The 25,844-nt window shown below is 34.4% G+C and overlaps 1 protein-coding gene across 4 annotated transcripts; it reads right to left on the reverse strand.

The window, feature by feature from the left end:
* Positions 1-2,293: 2,293 nt before the first annotated feature.
* On the reverse strand, positions 2,294-24,127 carry LOC141554157 (uncharacterized). 4 transcript variants are annotated; one of them, XM_074285763.1, is made up of 5 exons: positions 23,927-24,127; positions 15,650-15,733; positions 10,239-10,365; positions 9,470-9,595; positions 2,294-8,773 (listed from the first exon to the last, which is right to left on the reverse strand). In XM_074285763.1, exons 2-5 carry the CDS (start codon positions 15,710-15,712, stop codon positions 6,414-6,416), a joined length of 2,676 nt encoding a protein of 891 aa, XP_074141864.1. In that variant the 5' UTR covers positions 15,713-15,733; positions 23,927-24,127; the 3' UTR covers positions 2,294-6,413. The 4 variants fall into 4 exon arrangements, with proteins under 4 accessions (XP_074141864.1, XP_074141865.1, XP_074141862.1 ...); XM_074285764.1 differs by lacking the exon at positions 23,927-24,127 and adding an exon at positions 23,692-23,895; XM_074285761.1 differs by lacking the exon at positions 23,927-24,127 and adding an exon at positions 23,253-23,540.
* Positions 24,128-25,844: the final 1,717 nt, after the last annotated feature.

Genomic DNA, 25,844 nt, shown 5'->3' on the forward strand with positions numbered 1-25,844 from the left:
TAAGAGCCCAAAATGACTGTGTTTTATCCTAAAAACAATGAAAAGACATTGAATCTTCTGAACCAGATTGTTAGACAATCTGGTAAGTGTGTGAAGAATGAACTGAACAGGGGAAGAGACTGGATGTAGGAGCTCCAACTGGGAGACTATTGAAATAGTCCTGGTGGTAGGCAATTGAGGGCTTAGAATAGTAGCAGTGTGAGTTGAGAGGTGACAGATGACAAAGTTGTTGTAGGGGCAGAACTGACAAGATTTGGCAACAAGCAATAGGTGAAGGGAGTGAGAATAAAGAGCCAAAAGTGACTCCTTGTGTAACTGCAGATACAGTTATAAACCTAATGAATAGTGACGCCCTCTAGAGAAGTAATGAAATTGGAAAACTGTGTTTAAAAGGGGGAGACAAATTCTATTTTAGACATGAACTTAAGATGCCCATGGAACATGCAGGTAGAGATATCAAGCAGGAAGTTAGATATATGACTGGAATTTTTGAGAAAGATGAAATCTGAATATGTAGATCTTAAATATAACTAGATTTAAATAGTTGAATCTGTGAAAACTAACTTCACGGAGAGTTTAGAGAAGAGCAGAGGGCTTTGGGAATGAGAACAGGATATGGAAGATGAATTAAGAAGGATTTGTCTACCCATTAAGAAATGGATGTCTTTTTTTCCCAAACCATCCTTTTTTCCAGCCCATTGGATGAGTAATTCTTAATAATTTTAGCAAATTAATACAGGAAAAACAGAACAAGTTCATACAATTATAAGAAGGGGATATGGCAGTGACCTAAGTCTCAAAGATTGATCCTACCACATGATGAACTGGCATTGGGTCTCAATAACTGGAGCTCAGTAACCTTTGAATAATGAGTTGACTTTGGTTCTTAAGAGGATGGAATCTACTGGAAGAATGAACACTTTTAGGAAGACCTATAAAAAAACCTATTCAGGTCTTTTTAGCTTCTGCCACCAAGTTCTCTGGTATTTTGCCTACCTATCCCCACATACTGAGAGTTCCCAAGGGGATTGGATGGTAGGGTGTGAATTTACATTCAACAGGCACAGAATTAGAGGGGGACAGTATTAGTTTATTACTGCTCAGAACCTTGAATCAAGCAAGACATAAGGGAAGAGGAAATTTAAAGCAAAAGTAATTCACAATCAACAAACATAGTGATCATAACACAACATAAGAAATAAATAAACAACATACATCATCATCACTCCAGGGAAGCACCAACACCTGAGGTTCTTAGTTGGGGAATCCTTAATTAAAAGCCATTCAGATGAACTGAACCAGCTACATTCAGCAAAAGAACTCCAGGAGATGATTATGAACCACTACATAGAATTCCCAATCCCTCTAATTTTGTCTGCCTGCATTATGGATTTCCTTCACTGGCTAATTGTACACTATTTCAAAGTCCGATTCTTTTTGTACAGCAAAACAATTGTTTGTACATGTATACATATATTGTATTTAATTTATACTCTAACATATTTAACATGTATTGGTCAACCTGCCATCTGGGGGTGGGGGGAAGAAGGGGAAAAATTAGAACAAAAAGTTTGGCAATTGTCAATATTGTAAAATTACCCATGCATATATCTAGTAAATAAAAACTATTAATTTTTTTAAAGCCATTCAGGGTCCCAGAGTGGGAAAATCCAGGCAAGGTATCTGTCCCCCCTGCCCCTGGATAAGATTCCAAAGTCCCTTTTCCACTAAGGCTGAGAATAATGAAGGCACTATGCTAAGTATTCTCATTTGATACATGACTTGAGATTGAAGCAGCTTCAGGTGCTCCATCTGGAGGGATCCACCAAGGAGAATATTTGTTCATTCCTTTAGGATGCATTTACTCAGCAAACTGGCCAGATTTCCAGAGCATTCATAGGTCACAGTAAAGGAAACTTATTAATCAATGGCCTTCCCTTTCTGTGCTTCCTGGCATTTCACTAAAAAACTTTAATCACATTCTCATGTTCTCATCAAAAAGTTACACAAAAGACATGACAGACTCACTAGGATTCCTTACATAGGGTCAAGCTTCCCACCTCACCAAGGTCAGTAATAGCAGCCTATGTGGACTAAAAGAAGAATTCATGGGAAATTATTCTAAATCAAAGCATTGTTCATAATTTTCCCATACTGGGTCTGATTTTAGTGATAACAAAAAAAATGTATATATTATTCCCATCCAGAGTTTACTCTCTGAAATCTCTAGATATGGCTCTTGTATCTAGGGTTCCATAAATGTAGGTAAAAGGATTCCCATGAAAACACATGATAACAAAACAGCTTTTATTTCAGTCAGCAACAAACATTTAAAAGACATTCATTCTGTACCAAGCATAGCACTAAGCATCGGGAGTACAAAGAAAGGCAAAGAAACAGTATTTGCTTTTTAGGAATTCATCTAACAGGGGAAAGAACATGCAAACAACAATATAAACACAAGATTTATACCTTATGGATGAAAGGTAATCTTAGTTGGAAGGCACTAGCAGTGGGAAGGACTGGGATAGGGCTCTAGAAAATATAAAATATACAATGGATTCACAGGAGCCCACAAAGGACTGTACAAAACAAATAAAGAAACAAATAAGTACCAAAATATTATTTTTAAAATGTTTATTTACTTTTAAAATAATTTACTGTCTCTCCCTCTCACTACAATCCCCATTAAACAATTTAATCATAACATGAGTACCCAAACAGGTAAAAGAACAAGTCACATAATGGAAACAATATTGAGCCCAAGCTCTTTAAACCATTTACCCTTCCTTCCTATTATCAAATAGAAAGCTACAAACTTAGGACCTGATTTTGTTATTAAAAATCATAACATAAAGGATGTAGACTTATCCTTTGCCTTTCAATCCTGCCTCTGGCATGTGGTAACTTTATGCAGATAAAACACTTGGCTCTTCCATGTATTGGGCAATTCTCAGGTGAAATTTCATAGATGCCTAAATATAGAGCTGGAAATAACCTAAAATCTCAATTATAAGCCACTCATTTCTGGAGACCCTTAAACTTTTCAAGCACCACATGTGAAAACTGATGTCTCTTATAACTGGAAAGTCTTCTCACAATATAAGATTACCAAAAGTATTGTCTAGAAACCACTCCTCCAAAAATTTCATTTGACATATGTCCGTTATGTGGACACCTGGCCAAGTATATAGAGTACATCACATTTCAGCAGAGAATACTAATCCTAACAAGAGAGAATTACTTTTTGTCTATATGAAGAATTACCAAGTGCAATCCTCTATTTAAATTCTAGGTTTCACAGAACAGGTGATTTAATAAAACAGCAGCATAAAAATAAAAATGAAGGCTACTTTAAATCCTGTGCACTTAATAATTTTCAATAAACACTCCCTATTTGTTCACATCAATACTAGCAATATCAATCCTAACTCAATAGAGCATTATTTTGGGGAAAAAAAGTTAGTAGCAAAATAATGCAAGGTATCTTTGTCATTTCTCTTTAGCCATGTGTTTCAAAGTTTGAGTTTTAAGTCAAATCAACAGCACTACAAAGCAATAAATTATATTGAAATAAATGTGATTTCAGCAGAACCAGGAGAATACATGTTATAGCAAATTATAAAAATAAATGATATTTAAAAGGCTTTAAGAACAACTGAATGAGCAAACATGACACCAGAAACCAAATGATTTAGAATGTTATCCACTTTTTCACAGAGAAGTGGTGATCTGATTATTTATTGAGACATATGTTTTGGATTTGATCAATGTTGAGAATTTGTGTTCCTTGACCACATATTTGTTGCAGGTTTGTTTTCTCCAGTGGACTGTGGGGAGGTGGGAGAAAAAGATAGATATTTGTTAATTGAAAAGAATTACCTTTTTTAAAAAATAAAATAAATGTGGTGGATCATAACATAAATATCCTTTGGGGTTTTTTTCTTCAAAAATTAAATTGTCTCTACATTTCCCCTCTTTTCACTAAACAAATAAAAATAATTTTTAAAGCCCTCAATACATAGCTGCACACAGTCCAGGAGAAAAAATCCTCACATTGGCCAAGGGAAAAAAAATGTATGTCTTTTTCTATCTTTTAAGTTCATCACTTCTCTGTCAAAAAGGAAATCACATTTTATCCGTATTCTTTTGGACTCTTGGTTCTTAACTTTCTCAGAGTTGTTTTTCTCTGTAATGTTATTGTGTAAACCAATCTAGTTCTGCCCATTTTATTCTGTTTCAATTAACAGAAATCTTCCCAGGTTCTCCTGAAACTCTCCATTTCCTCATTTCTTATGATACAATTATCCCATTGCATTCACACATCAGTTTACTTAGCTATTCCCCAGTAGATCATTTCCTTAGTCTCATCATTTGGGCTATCCTGAAAAGAGCTGCTGGAAATATTTTTCATACATGAAGAACTTTTCCTTTATCTTAAATTTTTTGAGGGCTAAGGCTAGAAATGATACAACAGGAGTTAAAGACCTTCACATTTTGGTAATATTTTAAGCAAAAATCAGAATGACTGAACCAATTCATACTCCACTAGTAGTACATGGTACACTCCCCATGCATATATTATCTCTACACATGTGCTATGTTCCAGCCAAATTTGATTGTAATCCCTGCTAAAACATTCATGTTGCCCTGCCCCTATGACTTTGTTCAAATTGCTTCATAAGTCTATAATGCTCTTTCCATTGCCATCTCTACCAACTGTCCTGCTATCTTACTAGAGGCAAGCAAATGATGCAGTTTGCTGGTCCTGAAGAGATCTGTCTCAGACTCTGACCAGATGTGTGGCTGAGTAAGTCACTTCATCTCTATTTCACTTTCCTCACATGTAAAGTAAGGATAATATCATTTAATTTAGTGTTACTGTGGTGATAAATTAGATTGTGTGTGTGTGTGTGTGTGTGTGTGTGTGTGTGTGTAAGTAATCCCATAGCAGGTGCTTAATTTTTGTTCCCTTCAAACTTTTCCTATTCTTTCTAGCTCAGTACAAATGCAAAGTCCTCTCTGCATTTCCTGATCTTCCCATTAGGCAAAGACCCTTCTCCATTTGTACAATAATCAATGAATGAATCAGTAAACATTTATTAAGCTCTTACTATATACTAAGCACTGTACTGAGTTCTAAAGATACAAAGAAAATTAAAAAAAAAATTTCTGCCTCCAAAGAGTTTACATTCTAATAAAGACTACGGTATCTATAAAAGTGGCCACAAGATACAGTTAACAGAAGGTAATTTTGGGGAAAAAGGCACCAGAAGTTGACTTCCTCAGAAGGAAGCATTTGAACACAAGATTAAAAGGAGTTTAGGAAGCCAGGAGGGAAAATGTTCCAGGTATGTCGGTGGTCAGTGCAAAAGCAAAGAGAGAAGATGAAAGATTGTGTCTAACAAACAATAAGCAGGTCAGGATGGATGAGCTATAGAATACAATAAAGAAAAGTAGAATAGAGCCAGGTTGAGAACAAAACACCATTCACTGCAGTAGATGTGCATCTCTCATTCCTTTATCATAGCATCACAGATTTGGAGTTGGGAAAGAACACACCTGTAGGTGAACCTATACTTGGGGTCAATAACCCCAGATTCTAGGTATTCTATAGAAATCTGAGTTCCTAAAACTATAGCTTACAGGCCCCAACCAAGGTGTTTACCTTTCAATTTTAGTCAGAAGCAAAAGCTATGGAGCAAATTCCTTCAGGAATCCAGAAGGTTCTTCCTTATTAAAGAACAAAGACTAAGTAGATTTGTATAGTATATGGGGCAACCTTTTTCAGACAAAATTTAGACTAGATATTCTCCGAGGTCTCCTCTAACTCTGAAATTTTATAATTTCACATAATTTTTTCAAATCATCATTTCATTATATTAAATACAGTTAATCTTTAGTATTAATTCTTTCAGGAACTGAGAATTTTATTCATAAAGAATTTTATGAGTATTATCAGATTCTAAGGTCTTTAATTGAATGTTTCTGGAAAAAAAATTTTAATTCTCTACAATATATGTACAAAGGTCTGATCCAGCCTGAATGCTTTCTAATATTCATTATATTTAACAATATGAAGTGTATTTTCACTTGACATTTTACACACATTCATTATCCAGAATGTATTTTCAGTATGAAAACTCTGATGTATAATAACTGTAGCACATATGAAACCTTACATTATTCAGTAAGTTCAATGCACATTTGGGAGCATTGCCACATTCTTATAAGATCTCAATCAAGTTTTCTGCAATCATTACACTTAAAATGTTTCTCATGAGCCTTGAGTTTTCTTATGTGTGCAGAAGGCTTTCACACATTCATTTTATTTCTTAAGATTTCTTCCCAATATGGCTTCAATTCATACTGCATGAGTATTAACCCCAAAACCTCTCCTGCATTCATTATATTTAAACAGGTCTCTCTCCAGAATGAATTGTCTTATGTGTTTCAAATCTAGAATTGGAACAGAAAGCTTTCCCACATTCATTACATTTGTAAGGTTTTTCTCCCGTGTGGACTCTTTGATGTCTTGAGAGCTTTTGATTACTGCTAAAGGCTTTCCAACAGGCATTACATTTATAGGGCTTTTCCCCAGTATGGATTCTTTGATGCTGAGTTAGGTAGCTATTACTACTAAAGGCTTTCCCACATTTATTACATTTATAGGGCTTCTCTCCAGTATGAGTTCTTTGGTGTCGTGATAAATTTTGATTATTGTTGAATGCTTTCCCACACTCATTACATTTGTAAGGTTTCTCCCCAGTATGAATCACCTGATGTTGCATAAGTGATGAACTTTGCCTGAAAGCTTTCCCACATTCATTACAATTATAGGGTTTCTCTCCAGTATGAATTTTCTGATGTTGCATAAGTGATGAACTTTGTCTGAAGGCTTTCCCACATTCCTTACATGTATAGGGTTTCTCTCCAGTATGGATTCTTTGATGTTCAATGAGATAACTATTACTATTGAAGGCTTTGCCACATGTATTACATTTATAAGGTTTCTCTCCAGTATGAATTCTTTGATGAAGAGTAAGCTTTTGATGGCTGCTAAAGGCTTTTCCACATTCATTACATGTATAGGCCTTCCCTCCAGTATGGATTCTTTGATGTTGAATTAAGTAGCTATTACAGATGAAAGCTTTTCCACATTCATTACATTTGTAAGGCTTCTCTCCAGTATGAATTCTTTTATGTTGAATTAGGTAGCTATTACTGCTGAAGAATTTCTCACATTCATTACATTTATAAGGATTTTCTCCAGGATGGATTTTTTGATGCTGAATTAGATTATTATTACTAATGAAAACTTTGCCACATTCATCACATTTATAAGGCTTCCCTCCAGGATGGATTCTTTGATGTAGAGTTAAGTAGCTGTTACTACTGAATGCTTTTCCACATTCGTTACACTTATAGGGTTTCCCCCCAATGTGAATTCTTTGATGTCGAGATAGCTGTTGATTACTGATAAAGGCTTTCCCACATTCATTACATTCAAAAGGCTTCTCACCTGTATGAATCTTTTTATGTGTGTCAACATGTCCCATTTGCCTGAAGGTTTTTCCACATTCGTTACAGCTATACGGCTTCTCTCCAGTATGGATTCTTTTGTGTTGAGATAATTGTTTATTACTAATGAAAGTTTTTCCACACTCATTACATTTATATAATTTCTCACCTGTATGAATCCTCTGATGCTGTATTAGATAGCTATTACTGCTGAAGGCTTTCCCACATTCATAACATTTATAGGGCTTCCCTCCAGCATGGATTCTTTGATGTTGAATTAAATAGCTATTACTCATAAAACCTTTCCCACATTGATTACATTTGAAGGGTTTCACTCCAGTATGAATTTTTTTATGTTGAATTAGGTAGCTATTACTGCTGAATGCCTTTCCACATTCATCACATTTGAAAGGTTTGACTCCAATATGAATTTTTTGATGTTTGCTTAGGTAGTGTTTCTTGCTGAAAGCTTTTCCACATTCATTACATCCAAATGGTCTTTCTTTAGTATGAATTAACTTATGTTTAATAAAGTGTGATTCCTGGCAGAATGCTTTTCCACAATTATTACATTTATAGGGTATACTGCTAGTATAGATTTTTTTATGTTGGTCTAAATAGTGTTTATTACTGAAGGCTTTCAAACACACGTTGCATTCATAATGCTTCTGTCCAGCATAAATCAGCTTATGGATTCTAAGGTGTCGTTTCTGCTTAAAGGCTTTGCCACCTTCATTACCTAAGTGGGCTTTCTCTCCACTATGAATTTTCTTATGTAGAAAAAGATTTATCCAGGAGCTAAAGACTTTTTCACATTCTTTGCATTTATGGGGCTTCTCTGCAACATGGGTTGTTTGATGTGCAGTTAGGTATTGTTTATTGTGATCAGCTTTTTCATGTTCATTACATTCAAAAACTTTCTCCTCATCACTATATATATTTTGAGGTTCAGGAACCTGTGAATTGATGCTTAAGTCTTTGCCAACTTCAGCATCTTTAGAGAACTTTCCTTGAGGATATGTCCTATGATAACACATACATTTTGAGGGGTAAATGAAGGGCTTTTTACATTTATTATGGTGAGATCGTTTTTCTATTAAGGAGATTCTATTTTGTACTGAAAACATATTGAAACTCTTTCCAAGACTGTCATATTCATGGACACAACTTTTTTCAGGAATTTTCTGTTGTATAGTAAGGATTGATCCCAGATTGTATTTCGGTCCAAATGTATTGAATTCAGGAAGAAAATCTAAGGGGAGGGAGGATAAAAGGTGTCAATATTCAATGCTCAATTACAAAATTAAATTAATTCATACTAAATTCTAGATTTTATCACATTCATGAAGAATGAACATTAATCTGTTACAGATAGAAGAACATTCCTAGAAAGGAAGTAAAACCCAGGTAGGTATGAAAATAATAACAAAATAGCTAATTACAGAAGATTTCAGGAATGCCTTAATTATCAGAAAATAGAAAGTAGTTATTTCTAACAATTAGATTTCTTGAACTAAGGAGAATCTCTAGCAAACTTTACTTCATTTTTAAAAAAGTATTAGTCCCCTAAAAGAAACCTCAATTTAACAAGTATAGATTGTACATAATGAAGTTAAGATATATGAAGAAGTACATGACAAATATAGAGAATAGGCAACTATATTTAGCACTCTATTTGACAAAGTCTTACAAGTTATCTTTCTGGACAAGGAACACCTATTTTTTAAGGTGTAGGGAAATATGATAAAAATATCAGGAGAATAAAAATAAAGCAAAAGGAATAAAGAAGTAGCAAAATAGGAACAACTACAATCCTTCTCTGGAGACTTTGGTATCTTTTAGGATCAGAATCAGTCTAACATTCCAAAGGTAATTTTCATCTTTACTGAGTACCTGCAGTGAAGTTTATAATCTTCTATAACATCTTGCCTGATTTTTATTCACTCACCCACATAAATGCCTTTTAGCCCTTCTCCCACTGGCAGCCAAGGTGCTTCTCCTCTTTCCAACTGAGAAATCAGAAATCGTTTGGAGTCTGGAAGTCCTTGTTCATGAGGTAACTTTTGGAAAGATGCTGAGGACAGAGAGATTTTAAGAATTCAATCACAACCTCTCTCTCTCTCTCTCTCTCTCTCTCTCTCTCTCTCTCTCTCTCTCTCTCTCTTCTCTCTCTCTCTCTCTCTCTCTCTCTCTCTCTCTCTCTCTCTCTCTCTCTCTCTCTCTCTCTCGGAAAACAGAGAGCGGGCTAGGAAAGGCTCTTTAAAGATGCTTTATATTATGGTTCAATCACATTAAATATGGAAGATAATTTACAGTCTCACTTAGGTTCAAACACAATTAATTTATTTCAGCACATTTCCTACAAAGACTAAGGAAATCTTCCATGTCTCCAAAAAAAAAAAAATAGGGACTGGAGTGAAAAAGTTTTCATCTTTTCGGAGCACAAAGAAAATACAGTTTCAGAAGCAGCATAATAAAGCTTCTAATTTTCAGTTGTAAAGAGCCAAGGCCTTTCCTTTGGAGAGGGAACAGAAACATTTTGTCTTTTTATACTAAAGGATATAGGGGCCTTTCTACACTACATGTATTCATGGGAACCCTCTAAACATCAAGTTGGAATTCAACAAATTGCTTGAGACATTGCATGACCCTTAGAAAATGAGAATGCAAAATCATTTTAATGGTCAGACAATGCATGAGACAAAAGCTATCCTTACCAAGGGAGACAAAGTTCTCATAGTTTTCAAGCATCACATCCCAGAAAAGGTCCTTCTCAGCAGGATCCAACAAGCTCCATTCCTCTTGGGTGAAGTCAATAACCACATCTTGCAACGTCAACAATTTCTGAAATAATCAAAAACAGTCCCATGCATTTAAGAACCATCCTTCATGTAAAACATGAGAAGACATGAAATTGGTTGAAACTAAGATGACTAGTTCCCAAAGAATCAAGATACTGGAGTATTCCATGTCAAGTATTTCTCGAGAATTTATTTACCACATTCCCTATGTTATATTAGACTTTGTAAGTTATTAATAATTTTATGTTTAAAGTCAATCCTACAAATCATTCTGCACAATGAGATCCAAAAGATGCAAATTACTTTTTAAAATTTTTTATTCAATTAACAAGCATTTATTTCCTATCCCTACCTTTCTTACCATTGAAAAAGAAAAAAGAAAAACAAAACATACTTAAAAATATGCAGTCAAGCAAATAAATTCCAACAATAGGCATTTTTGATGCTGTTATAACCATGTCCTTGCTTCTAAACTTTCATAGGAAATTTCTATTATCAGTGGAAGTCTTCTCATCGCAATAGTGGTTCTACTAGTTATTAGATTAATACTACAGTATCAGTAAGATTCAAGTAGAAAGATCTTGTTGTTATGATCTGAATCTTAATTCATTACATAATTGAAGCAAAAGTTAAATATGTGCTTGAACTTGACATATGTATAAAATTCAGTTCCTGAAGTACTTCATTTTTCAGAATGGCATGAATATAATTAGAAAAAGGTATAGAAGCTTATGAAACAAAGATGTGAATCTATTAAGTTGTGAGGTTGAAGTTGCAAATCTTTTTTTGCTTGTTTTAAGGAGCAGAATTTCCATACTGTCAGTTATATTAATGGAGAGTAGTAATTTATAAACTATTTTGTGTTACTTTATCAGGAAATCTAATTTTACTCATGTTTGCTATTTAGCCTGGAATTAAAACCCATGGGTAGAACATTACTTGAAATGTATGCTAACTAAGAGTCACTTTAAAAATATTCCCATTGTTTAAAAGCATTCTGAGAGCATAATCTATGTTTGTGTCCATTTGAACATGGTTAAAAACATGTTTTACTATAGACAATGTTTTACATAAACTATTATCAGTATGCAATTTGAAATTATCATATTTACACATCCCATACCAAGTCTTTTGTTACTTGTTATTAAACATCTTAAAGCAAAACCATTTGTGTAATATTGAACCTAGGAATGAAAAAGCATCTATTTATCATGAACACTAGTTACATCAAGATAAGTTGAAATTTTTCAAGATCAATCTTACTGTATCCAAAATGAGATTATAGTCAATACTTATCAAGGAAATGCGATCCTTGAGAACTGAATTTACCCAAAGCTATATTTATTGAAATTTGCTACTTAAGACCTTCTGGAACTAAAACTGATATTATTCTGAGTCTGATTCCAGATATAATCATCAAGAAATGCTATTGAATACATATATTATATTTAACTTATACTTTAACGAATTTAACATGTATTGGTCAACCTGCCATCTGGGGAAAGGGTGGGGAGGAGGGGAAAAGTTGGAATAAAAGGTTTTGTAATTGTTAATACTGAAAAATTACCCGTGCATATATCTTGTAAATTAAAAGCTATTTTTAAAAAAGAAGAAGAAGAAAGAAATGCTACTGAGTCAATGATCCATGGTGCCAACAACCCTAGGAGGTTGATGTCCACAAACTACAGGTGGAGTTCTCATAGGAAAGGCTGAAAAGAACCCTTGACTTGGGCTAAGGTAGGATTTTCTTGACTCAGTTTCCTTAGTATGCATTTCCTCTTAAATGGAAAATATCCCACCAGGTTGACTTTCAGTTTTTCTCAATGCAATTGGCTATCTATATAACTTTCACCTGAAATTTATATGAAGTTAGGGAAGCATCATTTACTGTGTAACTATGTCCTTGATTCTTCTTTTATAGAAAATTTCTATAATCATGTTAAATAATGAATAAAAATGCAATTAAGTAGATTTTTGGGGTTTTTTTGGTGAGGCAATTGGGGTTAAATGACTTGTTCAGAGTCACACAGCTAGTAAGCATTAAGTGTCTGAGGACAGATTTGAATTCAGCTTTCCTGATTCCAGGACTGGTACTCTATCCACTGTCTCATCTAGCTGCCCTACATTTTTTTTAGATTAATATTGGACTATATCTGAGTTACTATAGTGAGAGGCAGATATAATATTTATGCTATTAGTTTAAGAATTTTAGTCCTTTCTATATTCTGAACAACTAAATAAGTTATTATTCATTATAATATTAAATAAGGTTTTTAATTTCTCATAATGGCACAGGGACAATTAGACGAATGATGTGAAGACTGTTAAGTCTATATAATTCTCTTATTTGTGAAGCAAATATTATAACTGACTCAATTTTGTGTTGATTAAAAGAATAGCAGCACAATTAGTTATCTCATATGAAAAATGACGTGATCTATCTTATAACTTTTAGAGAGATCCACTTTTATTAAGAGTTATTCATTTGAAGATGGAGAGAAATTGAAAATGTTTAATTATAAACAACTTACTAAATGTGCACTGTTTTGAAATTGATTATTGAAGCCATTTCTATATCCTATCCTGGAATCTTTATTGCAATTGAAGTTAATCTGGCCATTTAAATTAATTTAATTTATATGAGAATTCAACTTCTTATAAAAAGTGTTCTGTTATTGATTCCTCCTGATGGAGGAATGAATAATATCAAATATAAAAATATGGTTCCATCTTTTGGGTTGTAGTTGAGTTTCTTAAATATATCAACATGACAACTGACTAACCTAAAAATATAAATTCTAGTCTAAAGAGTTTCAAATTTAATTTTCTAATAACAGACATAAGTTTTACTATTTGACCTGATTCTTGGTAAAGTAAATTAAAATTTGTGTTAAGACCAATTCTGAAGGAGATTTTTTTTTTAGCAAGAAAGGAAGATCTCTACAAATAACCCAAACCAGAGAAGTCAGTCAGCTAGAAACTGCTCTGAGATCACACCTAAACCAAAGAGCAGCATCAGATTTTTCCAGCGAACCAGTGAATTATGAAATGCGACTTCCATGAAATGAACATTATTTTCTTATTTTTTTACTTTTGCTTTTGCACTTCTTACATAATTCTACTTACGGTCAAAGTAGCGATTGAGCTTTCCTTTTTTCCCCTCATATTGTTTCCCTTCCTAAATTCCATACAGTTAGAAACCCTTAATGAAGTGCTTTTCCTATTGAGAATGTCTCAACAGAATCAAATGTGGGAATAACTTAATGATTTGGGGAGATCCAATGTCCCCCCTTTTGTAAAGTACTTATTTCAAGGTTCATTCTCCAAAGAATAAGACTGGTGAGAGTGGACAAGCTTAATATTTTCTTAATCACCCAATTGTACAAAAATTTTAATCAAAGGTGAAACTCCAGCCCATTGTGTTCTACTCTGGCTTGATAGGAAGATATAGATCCTTTGTCTAAAATTCCCAGTGGCTAGGGGTAATTTGTAAGTAAATGAAATGACCAAAGTCTCATCCTCTAGCCCCTTCTTAGAATAGGTACACAGCTCATTATAATATTCATTCTCTTTCACTAATTTTTAATAAATCAGAATTGGTTGCCACCCACTCTTCTAAGGGCTTACAAAATGTGACCTCACTGCCATGATCTTTTGGTCCAAATAACTATCCCTCTCATTAATAATATGTTAACATTTTTAACAAAATGATTAATTACCCAGAAACATGTCTCTCTGTTTAAATGTCACATGATTATGAACTTATATAGGATCAAGCATTTCCCCAGTGCTTTCAATACTGTGTTGTCTTTAGTAGTTCTTCTTTATGTTTTATCTTGAATGCACTTTTAAAAGTCTTTAATACTATCATCACAAAAAACTTAAGCGTATAGAAGATTTGAAAGTTATGTTTCCAGATTTGAGAGTTAAAGATTTGATTTCATGTGAAAAATACACAAAGACATACATACATAAAGGGATGGATTGGGACTATTAAGTTATTTTATTAGTGTCTTCTTATTACTTTGAGTAAAAAACCAAACAAGCCCAAAATAAACCTTGGGATGCTCCTTGAGATGTTCCCTCTACAGTATATACTTCTTTTCTAATCCCTCAGAGCCTTTTACTTGTTTGCCTCTTTTTCAATTTCTTTAGGACTCACTTTGTAGTGTGTCTTTACAGGTATTAGGTATGCAATAGTAGATTCACTTCTAAATATTGTATTCATTTTGTATGATTTTATTATTACCACCTGATTTTGTAATGATTATGTTAAGCTGGTATTGACTTTTGTGGGTGAGTTTATTTTGTAAAGTGATTTTCCTGAAATACAGGTCGATCATGTCACTCCCCCACCATCCCCTACTTAATAAATTCTAGTGGCTCCCTTTCATCGCCATGAAAAGATACAAATTGTTCTCTCTGGCCTTCAAAGAACTTCACAACCCAATAACCTTATACTTTTTCAATCTTCTTATGCCTTACTCCCTGATGAGTATTCCTTGATTCATTGAAAGTGGTCTCCTGACTGAACCACAAACACTCCATCTCTCAGTTTGGGGCATTTTCTCTGGTTGCCCCAAGACTAAAATGCTTTCCAACTACTGACCTTTCTGGCTTCTTTTAAGTTCACACTAAAATTTCACTTCCTATAGGAAAACATCTTGATTCTAGAGCCTTCCCTCTTTTAATTATTTCCTATTTCTCCTATACAGAGGTTGTTTGTATATACATATTTGCTTGCTATCATCTCCTCTTTCCTAACAATATATTGTGAGCTTCTTAAGGCCACAGACTTCATCTTTTGCCTCTTTTTTGTGCATTTAGCACAATGCCTGGCTCATTATTAGTATATAATGTTTGTTGATTGTTTGAATAAGACACATTACTTCTCTGTATCTCGGATAACTCATATATCATATTTGCATCACACAATTCTTAAGATAAATTCCAACCTTAAATATAATTCCAGAGGACGGTAAAGAATGCTACCCATCTCCTGAGAGAGGTGAAGGACTAAATATGTAGTATAAAACACTGGTCAATACAATTATTTTGCTTGACTCCACATGTTTAAGGGGACAGAAGGTAAAAGTGGGGGGGAGAGAAAATAGGTTTTTTGTTGATTAAAAAAAATAAAATAAATTATTTTTAAAAAGGTATGAAATCTAGGAACCTTACATCAAGGGAGTCAAAGTCTTCTAAGAAAGAATAATTGATGTTTAGGTCCCTGAGTAAAATTTGTTGGAAGGAGTTACAGTGAATGAAATATGTCTACACTTTTAGAAATGAAACTACTTTTCAAGAGCAAGAACAAAATAACTTACATGGGACAAGGCTGTTAGGCACTCAGAAGCCATGTTCTTCATCAACTTGATCTTCTTTTTCATCAAAGAATTGAGAAGCCAAAACTGGGGAAGGAGAAATATGTTAAGCAGAAGATCACTTTTATCTTACATTTCTTAAACCCACAAAGATAGAATTATAAGAACATAACCTGGGCATCAGTTCCATGGACCTCAATAGAAACAGAAACCTATCCAAGAACTAAACTTTACTTAAAATCAAAGGCAAGAGACATAGATTTAGTGTGTGAGACCTAGATTCTGAGCCTAACCACTTCTAAGAAATTCCAAGGGATAGGAAAGAAAATTAATTGACATGAGTTAAATTCATAGAAATTCCTTCTACATTCTGCTTTGATACTGAGTATGCTTGCTTACTCTATGGCTTACAGGATATGCATGAAATTAATTTGATGAAATCTTTGGTGAAAACTTTGTGATTTGAATGCACTATTGATAACAAAACTGGTAACAAAATTGGTAACAAACTGATTCAAACATCCTGAAGAATAATTGAGAACTATGCCCAAAAGGCTATTCAGTGACCCAATAATATTACTACTAAATCTATATCCTAAACATATCAAAAAAAGGGAAAAGGGTCTATCTATACAAAAATATTATAACTGCTCTATTTGTGAATAACAAAGAATTAGAAACTGAAGTAATGCCCATCAATTGGGGGATCACTGAAAAAGTTGTGATAAATAATTGTGACAGAATAGCATCATGCTATAAGAAACAAGAAGCAGGCTAATTTCAAGAAAACTTAGAAAGTCATATATAAACTAAGGAAAAGTGAAGTGAGCAGAACTAGGATAACATTGTATACAAGAATAGCAATATTGTAACTATGATCAATTTTGAAAGACATAGCTATTCTGATCAATACAATGATCCAAAGCAATTCCAAGGAAACCATGATGAAAAATATTTATCTCCAGAGAGAGAATTGATGACTTCTAACTACAAACTGAAGCATACTTTTTTCCCTTTTTTCCCCTATGTATTGTTTTCTTTTGTAATATACTAATATGGAAATGTTTTGCATGACTTTCCATGGTTAATTGACATCACACTGCTTGTCTTCTCAAGGAATAAGGGATAAGAGAGAGGAAGAAAATTTGAAACTCACAATTTTTAAAGTGAATGTTAAGAATGAAAAATAATTGGAAACTAATGAAATATATGAAATATATTTATATCAAAAAAGAAAAAAAATTGTGACAGGACAGGAAAATGAATAACAAAAATGGCTAATAGAGGAATTCACACACACACACACACACACACACACACACACACACACTTTTCAGCTTCTTTTTATGTGCTGTCTTCTTCCATTAGAATGAAAGTTCCTTGAGCTGTCCTTTTGTTTTCTTCTTGTAATATCCTCAGAGCATAGCACAGTACCTACATCACAGTAGGAGCTTATAATGCTTAATGAATGTTTATTGAATGACTGAAGTATGAAGACAACAGGAAGATATCAAGCTACTTTTCAAAAATTCAAATGACAAAGCCCACAGGTACTAAAAGATTTTCAGATTGGGAATGCTGAGAAACTTACTGCCTGTGATGAATAGTTGTGGCTTATTAATGATAAAATTCTGTTTTTGTTTTTTTAATGTACAAAGAACCGACGCAAATGTACATACTATCAAAAAAAATGTGTCATAACAGATAAATGGTCTAAAGAGATCAAAAAGCTGTTTTCAAAAGAATTACAAACCTCACATGGTCTAAATTGTTTTAAAAAGAAATAAAAACACACCACATAAACCAGAAAAGATAACAAAACATGGAAATAACAATATTAGATAGTATTCGCATATCATTTTAAGGTCTGCAAATTCTTTAACATATATTATTTCATTTAATTCTCCCACCAACCTGGGCTTAATTAGTAAAAGAACTGCAGAAAGGTTACTGATAGAGGAGCCAAACAAACAAAACAATTCAAGCATCATGAAGCCACAGTCAGGATAACATAAGATTTAGTTGCTTCTGCATTAAAAGATCAGTTGGCTTGGACTATGAAATTCCAGAAGATAAGAAAGCTACGATTATTGCCAAAAATCACCTACCTAACAAAACTGAATAAAATCCTTCTGGAGCAAAATAGATATTCAACTAAATAAAGAATTTTCAAGCATTTCTGATAAAAGAACAGAGCTGAATAAAAAATTTGATTATCAACTATAAGATATAAAAGAAGCATAAAAAATAAATAGGAAAGAGAAACTATTTGGGATTTGATAAGGTTAAACTGTTTATAATCCTACATGGGAAAATGACATTTATAACTTCTAAAACTTTTTTCATTCTTAGGGCAAGTAGGAGTATACATAGAAAGCACAGGTATGAGTAGAATGTGATATGATTATCTAAAAAATTAAAATTAAGGAATGAGAAAGTGAAATCTACTGAAAAAGAGGTAGAATGGGATAAGTTATCTGACATAAAAGAGGCCTAAAACAGATTTTTACAGCGGAAGGGGAAATGGAGGAAGTAGGGAGGGGAGCACATGAACCTCACTCTCATAAGAAATGGCTCAAAGAAGGATATAATGTACATACTCAGTTGGGTGTAGAAATCTATCTTAGCATACAGGAAAGTAGAAAGGTTAAGGATTAAAGGAGGGGGCTCAGAAGCAGGAGAGTATGACTAATAAAAAGGAGAGCAGTTAGGGGAAGATAAAAGTCAGAAGCAAAACATTTTTGAGAATGGACAGCATAAAAAGAAAGAGAGGGAGGGAGAGAGAGAGAGAGAGAGAGAGAGAGAGAGAGAGAGAGAGAGAGAGAGAGAGAGAGAGAGAGAGAGAGAGAGAGAGAGAGAGAGAGAGAGAGAGAGAGAGAGAGAGAGAGAGAGAGAGAGAAGGATACACAGGGAAAACAGGATAAGGGGAGATACATAATTGGCAATCATTATTGTGAAAAAAATTTTATAGTAAATGTCTCCAAAAGATCTCATTTTTCAAATGTATAAAAAGCAGAGTCAAATTTTTAGAAATAATAGCCATTCTCCAATTGATAAATTATTAATAAATATGAACAGTTTTCAAGTGAAAAAATCAAAGCTGTCCATAATCATATGAAAAAAAATGCTCTAAATCAATATTGGTGAGGAAAATGCAAATTCCCTGAGGTAACACCTTATACCTATCAGACTGACTAATATGACAGAAAAAGAAAATGACAAATGTTGGAAAGAATGCAGAAAAATTGAAACACTAATGTACTCTTGAAACAGTTGGATACTGATTCAGCCATTCTAGAGAGCAATTTCAAAGCAATACCACTGCTATATCTGTATCCCAAAGAAATAAAAAATGAAAAATAAAAGGATTTATGTATATAAAAATATTTATAGCAGTTCTTTTAGTGAGAGCAAAGAATTGGAAATTGAGAGGATAATCAACAGGGGAATGGCTAAACAGTTGTATATGATTATAATGGAATACTATTGTGCTTTAAGAAATGATGATCAGGATGCTTTAAGAAAAACATGGAAAAACTTACATGAACTAAAGCAAAGTAAAATGAGCAGAAGCAAGAGAGTATTACACAGGGTAACAGCAATACTGCAAGATGATCTACAATGAATAACTTAGTTCTTCTCAGCAATACAATGATCCAAGACAAGTCTGTAGGATTTATGATAAAAGGTACTGTCCATCTCCAGAGAAAGAACTGGTAGAGGCTGAATGTCTATCATAGATAATTTTTTTTTAATTTTACATTTCGTGTGGGGAGAGGATTGTCTGTCTTTTCTTTCATAGAATGCTTAAATAAATATAAATGACTACACATGTATAAGCTATGTCAATTTGTTTGCTTTCTCAATAAGAAGGGGAGGGGAAAAGGGAGAAAATTTGGAACTAAAATTTTTTGGGGGGAAAAAAGAATGTTAAAAATTGTTTTTACATGTCATTGAGAAAAAAATCACATTTTGATTTTTAAAAAATAAATACTAGCAATAGCATTAAAAAAAGAAAAGAAAAGAATCAGAATGGGCATTAAAATAATAAAACTCTCCTTTTTGTAGATGATATATTGATAAACTTGAAAAATCCTAAAGATTCAACTAAAAAGTCAGTGGAAAACAATCATTTAGCAAAGTAGCAAGATTTAAAATAAATCCACATAAATCATCGTCATTTCTATATATTACCAACAAAGCCCTGCAAGAAGAGATAGTAAAAGATATCCCACTTAAAACAACTGTAGCCAGTATAAAATACCTGAGCATACACCTATCAAAACAACCCAGTAATTATAAAAGCATAATTATCAAACACTTTTTCATACAAATAAAATCATATTTAAATAATTAGAAAAATCTTATTCATGAATAGCCAGAGCCAATATAATAAAAATAACAATTTTACCTAAGCTAATTTATTTATCAATGCCATCCCAATTAATTACCAAAAAAGTATTTTTCTGAGCCAGAAAAAAAAATTCATCAGAAAAATAAGAAAAGATCAAGAATATCAAAGAAATTAATGGAAAAAATGTAAAGCAAGGTTTAGCAGTACCAGATCTTAAATGATACTTTATGGCAATAATTATCAAAAGTATCTGGTACTGGTTAAGAAATAGAAAGAAATGGAACAGACATGAAATACACAATAGCAAATGACTGAAAGTATATAAAGTTATAAGCTTTTAGGATAAGGATTCAGTATTTGGTTAAAAAAAAATTTGTTGGGAAAGCTGGAGAGCAATCTTGCAGAATTTGGGCACAGACCAATATTTGACACCATTTACCAAGATATAGTCAAAGGAAGATGTTATAAATTAGAAAAATATGGTACAAATTACATGTAAAACTTATGGATAGGTGAATAATTTATGAATAAATAAAAGATAGAGAGCATTGTTAATTGAAAAATGGATAATTTCAATTACATTAAAAAGGTTTTGTACAAATAAAACCAATGTAGTCAATATTAAAAGGAAAACAGAAAATTGGGAGAAAAATTTTATAGGCAATTTCTTAAAGATTCCATACCTCAAACATAGAGAACTTTTGTCAAATTTGTAAAAATACGAATCATTCCTCATTTGATAAATGATCAAAGAATATGAAGGTAGTTTTTAGATGAAAAAATCATAACTATTAATAAATAGAAAATTTATAACTATTGGTTTTGCAAATTAAATCAACTTTAAGATACCATCTTACATCTATTAGATTGGCTAACATGATAGAAAAGGAAAATGACAAATGATGGAGGAGATGTGCAAAAAGTAGCACATTCACTGTGGGGAACTGTGAACTCATCCAACCATTTTAGAGACCAAATTATGTAAATTATGCCCTGAGTCATTAAACTTCCTAAACTCTTTGACCCAGTAATACCACAATTAGCAAACTAGTATTCCATCACAATAACATAAGTTATAGTATGTTCTTGTGATGGAATACTAGTTTGCTATAAGGAATAATGAGTGGATTGGTTTTAGAAAAGCAAATCTGCATGAAAAAACAAAGAATGAAATGTGCAGAACCAAGAGAACAGTAATGGTAATATTCTAAGAACAACTTTGAACTAAGTCATTTTGAGTATTACAAATACTCAAGTCAACTACAAAGGACCTATGAAGGAAGATATCCACATCCAAAGAACTGGTAGATAAATAGATGTGTGGTTTTACACCCACAAATGTATATATATACACATATACATATATATATGTATATATATATATATACATTTACATACATATTTGTCTAATGTCTTCAGAGGGGAGACAGTGAGGAAGGGAGGGAAAAAATAAGTGTATTATCAGAGAATAAAAGAAAACTTACAAGGAAAACAGAAGAGAAAGGTAACTGAAGATGAAGAACAGTATTAATTAATTACATTGTCTTTTTTAAAAAGAAAACATTTGTCAAATGGAAATTAATGGTTTTATAATGAATCTTTTAAAGTTGTCATATGTATATGGAAGTGTTCTTTTTTTTTATTTAAATTCAAAATGATATTGCAAAAAATTCTAAAAGTATAAGATCTGCTTCTCTTCTAAATTTTTAATGGTATGATCAAAATTTAAATTTTGAATTTACCATAGAATATAGTGTATTATGTTGGTCCAATTATCCTAGTTCTTGTCAAATGATTAAGTTTTCCCCAAATCATTTTTATCTTTAGATTTGTTTCATGTACTGAATTTTTTCTAGTAACACAGTCCCAGGAAAAGCATTAAATTTACTTTTTTATTAAATGGAATATTTTTAAATTTTCCTGACCAATAGATTTTCAATTTGAGATTTGTGCTTTCTAATAAAAACAAAAAAACTTTAAATTTTCCAAAGCTCTTATGTTTGATGATGCATATGTAATACAGGATATGTGAGTAATTGCTCATAAATTACAAACTACCCATCCTCCTTCCACTGTTAGATAAATTTTAATCATCTTAAGATGCTACTGTTTCTAATCCAGTTTGGTTTTTATTAGAGTGGTGATACAATAAACAGTATCTAAAAATCCTTCAAGTGATTAACTTGTCCTAATTCGGATAATGATTGTCAACTAATAATTGCAAGCCATTTAAAACAGTCTAAAAATCATTTAAAATAACATTTTGGCTACTCTATAGACTTCCTTCTCAGCACTGTTCATGATCAAAGCCACAATCGTTTAATGTGGATTGTAAGACATTCAAAGCCCCAAGTTTTTTAAGATAACAAACAGCATCATTTGTTAGGGGCTAAGTGAACTCAGCATTGGAGTGTTCACTTGGGTCCCACGATTTCTGAGAATTAAAAAATGGCCTCTTGGGGGCCGGTCCGATTGATCAGGATGGCACTAAATCAGGGGTTCTTAATCAGAGGTCCACGGACGCCCTCCCCCAAAGGTTCCAAGGATAGACTTCAGGGGGGGCTACCTTGGATTGGAAAACACGTCCAATTTCGATGGAAAACAATTAGAAAACAAAACTATTGGTTTCCGATGTATTTTTGTTTGCTGTATTTTAAAAACGTGATTCTAAGAAGGGTCCTCAGGCTTCCCAAGTGATCCAGGACGCCAAACCGGGCTGGGGGCTTCCCCTCCCGCGCCCCTGCCAGAGACCTCCATGGAAGAAGCCGGGGAAGTCAGGGCCTCGGAGGAGGAGGGTTGGGGCACCAACTGCTCCAGACCCCAGCCCCAGACCTGGGAGAGAAGGAGCAGACGAGGAGCGGCCGCTGCGGGGCACCCTCGGTCATTCACGAGCGATTCCTGGGGCGACTGGACCCCGCTCGCCTTCCTCTTTCCTTCCTTCCCCGGTGGGGCCCAGAGCCCCCGCCCCCACCTTACACAGTCTGGGCCCCGTGGTTGGTTCCCCAGTGCCCGTCCCCCACCCCACCCACTCCCCGTGCGAGACCCGCCCCTTTTCTCTCCACCCAGCCCCTTCCCCCACTTTCGCTGCCCTGGCGGGAGATAAAGGAGGGGCATCGTGGATCTCTGTCCAGATGGATCAGAACTTTGGGGAGAGGGGAGGAGCGAGAAGGGGAGGAGGAAGAGAAGACGGGCAAGAACACACACGCGTTTGCACACCCACGGTCATGCTCACACTCACTCACAATCACTCACCCGCTGCAAAAAAAAAGACAGGCAAGAATCCCTACTGCCCTGGAACTGCGCCTGCGCATAGTCAGGAAAGAACTCTAATTCCCAGAATCCATCGGAAAAAGGCGCATCCGGTCTCTTGCGGGGTGAATTCTGGGAAATCGGAGTCTCGTCCCATGAACCCATCGGAGTCCGACGCCTTCTGGGAACCGTAGTCCAATGGCTAATGCCCTTCTCTTCCCTCTCCAGCCCTACCATTCAACCGAAAAGCATTTATTCAGAGTCCACTTTGTTCCAGGCTCCGTATTAAGGGAAACAAAGAGGGGAAAAAAAACCAGTCCCTATCGTCAGGTAGAAACATGCTTATAAAAGCAATTACAACACGTATAATTAAATGAAACAGCCTGAGCAATTCAATTCTTATCCGTGATTTCAGAGTAACAGGGATGCTCAAGCTACTCACCTCCTGAGATAGGGAATCTCCGTGGCGTGAAATTGTGGTGGACGGGGCCAGTCAGGGATCTGTTTTACTTAACCATAATAGGATTTTTCTTTCCCCTCTCCCCCCACGGCAGCGGTCTAAGAAAAGAGTACTGCCCCTGTGGGGTGAGAAAGGAGGGGAGGAGGGGGCAATCTGCGCTAAGGGACAAGGGAAACTGCTCTCTGAGAACAGCAGGAAGGCTGTTTGCTCGGCTCACCTTGGAAAGTCATGTATGTCCAGGTCTGTCTTGTAGAACAGCTTTGCGCTTAATCTCTCCTGCTCTGGGCTGCCAAAGGTGATACTGATCAGACCTGATGAATTTCAATTACCTAGTTTTCAGTTAGGAAGTTCATTGGTTCTTGTCTTTCCTTCTGGAAGAGGACCAAAAAGACATCCCTGGGTTACAGAACAGTCGCAACGTGTCCCTCTGTGGTTGATCAGACCAAGAGGAGAACGTTCTGTCACAGGTCAAACACAAATAGCCCATGTGAACATTTGGGGCGGATTCTCTAACTCTGCAAATCTCCTGTTCCTTCTGAGTGAATTCAATTCTGCTTCATCCATAGAACACAGCACCTTCTCTGATGAGGGCTGGGTGGTCTCCCATGTCATACAATCCATTCTAAAAGTTCTTAAGAGAGACCTTGAGAGTGTTCATATATCACCTTTTTTGACCATCTTATGAACACTTGTCATGTGTGAATTCTCCATAAAATAATATTTTTGGCAAATGTACATTTGGCATTCGAACAATATGTCCAGCCCAATGGAGTTATGCTCTCTGTCCTAGAGTTGGAATACTTGACAGTTTAGTTTAAGAAAGGACCTCTGTGTCTGCTATCTTATCTGATATCTGTGTCTGCTCTCTTATCAGAATCTTTCTAAGATAATTTAAATGGAAGTGATTCAGTTTCCTGATGTGGTGTTGATATACTATCCAGATTTCAAGGCAATCAACAATGAGTTCAGTAAAAGGGCCCTATAGGACCTTCAGTTTGTCTAATTCCTCTCCTCTCCCACACTTTCCTTTGGAGCCTCCCCAACACTGAGCTAGCTCTGGCAGCACATGTATCAGTTTCACTATCAATGTGGACATCCCTAGAAAGCCTATTGCCAAGATAAGAGAATTTATCCACAGCATTTGCTGTAAGCAATGGTTCCATATATTGGTGGTGTAGTGATTGAGGAACTGTGTTTTCTTGATATTAATTGTTAGGCCAAACCCAGCACAAGCATCAGAGAACAGATCCATTCTTTGTTGCTTCTCTGCTTCAGAGGTTTCATTGAATGCACAATCATCTGCAAACAAAAAAATCTTGCACCAACACTTCCTCTGCTAGTTTTGGATTGTAGCCTTTTCAAACTGAAGAATTTACAATCAGATAGCTGACTTTGATGTCACATTTATCCTCATTTAAGGCATTTGACAACATGGATGAAAACATCATGCATACAGCCTTGTTTCAAAGTTTCTTCTTCCAAATCCTTTAGACTGTCTGAAGCCTGGTAATAAAGCTGAAGCTTAAATTCTTGGGCTACATACTGAAAACACAGAACTCATTGGAAAAAACCCTAACATTGGGAAAGATTAAAGGCAAAAGAAGGAGATAGCAGAGGACGAGAGGAATAGATAGTTTCATGGAAACAACACATGCTTTTCTTGAACAGACTTTGGGAGATAAAATGCAGAGTAAATTTAATATTTGAAAAATTATAAACATTATTGACTATAATGATAACAAGAACAATTAAAATATCACTTTCAACCCAGAAAAAAAAACTTTTGATAAAATACAACACTCATTTCTGTTAACAAAAAACCAAAAACAAAAAGAAGAGTACATAAGAATAAATGAGCCTTCCTTTAATGTGGTAAATAGTATATATTTAAAACCAAGAAGCAGCATTATATGGGATAGGAATAAAGTAGAATCCTTTCCAATCAGATCATCAATGAAACAAGGATATCTACTATCACCATTACTATTTAATCAGTGCTAAAAACACTAGTCACTGTAATAAGATAATAAAAAAAGTGACTAAGAATAGATAAAGAAGAAAAAAAATATCACTTTTTACAGATGATTTGACTGGGTACCTAGAAAGCCCTCCACAACTAAAATTTCAATGAAACA

Source organism: Sminthopsis crassicaudata, chromosome 2 (genome assembly GCF_048593235.1).
Source record: "Sminthopsis crassicaudata isolate SCR6 chromosome 2, ASM4859323v1, whole genome shotgun sequence".
NCBI classification, from domain to species: domain Eukaryota; kingdom Metazoa; phylum Chordata; class Mammalia; order Dasyuromorphia; family Dasyuridae; genus Sminthopsis; species Sminthopsis crassicaudata.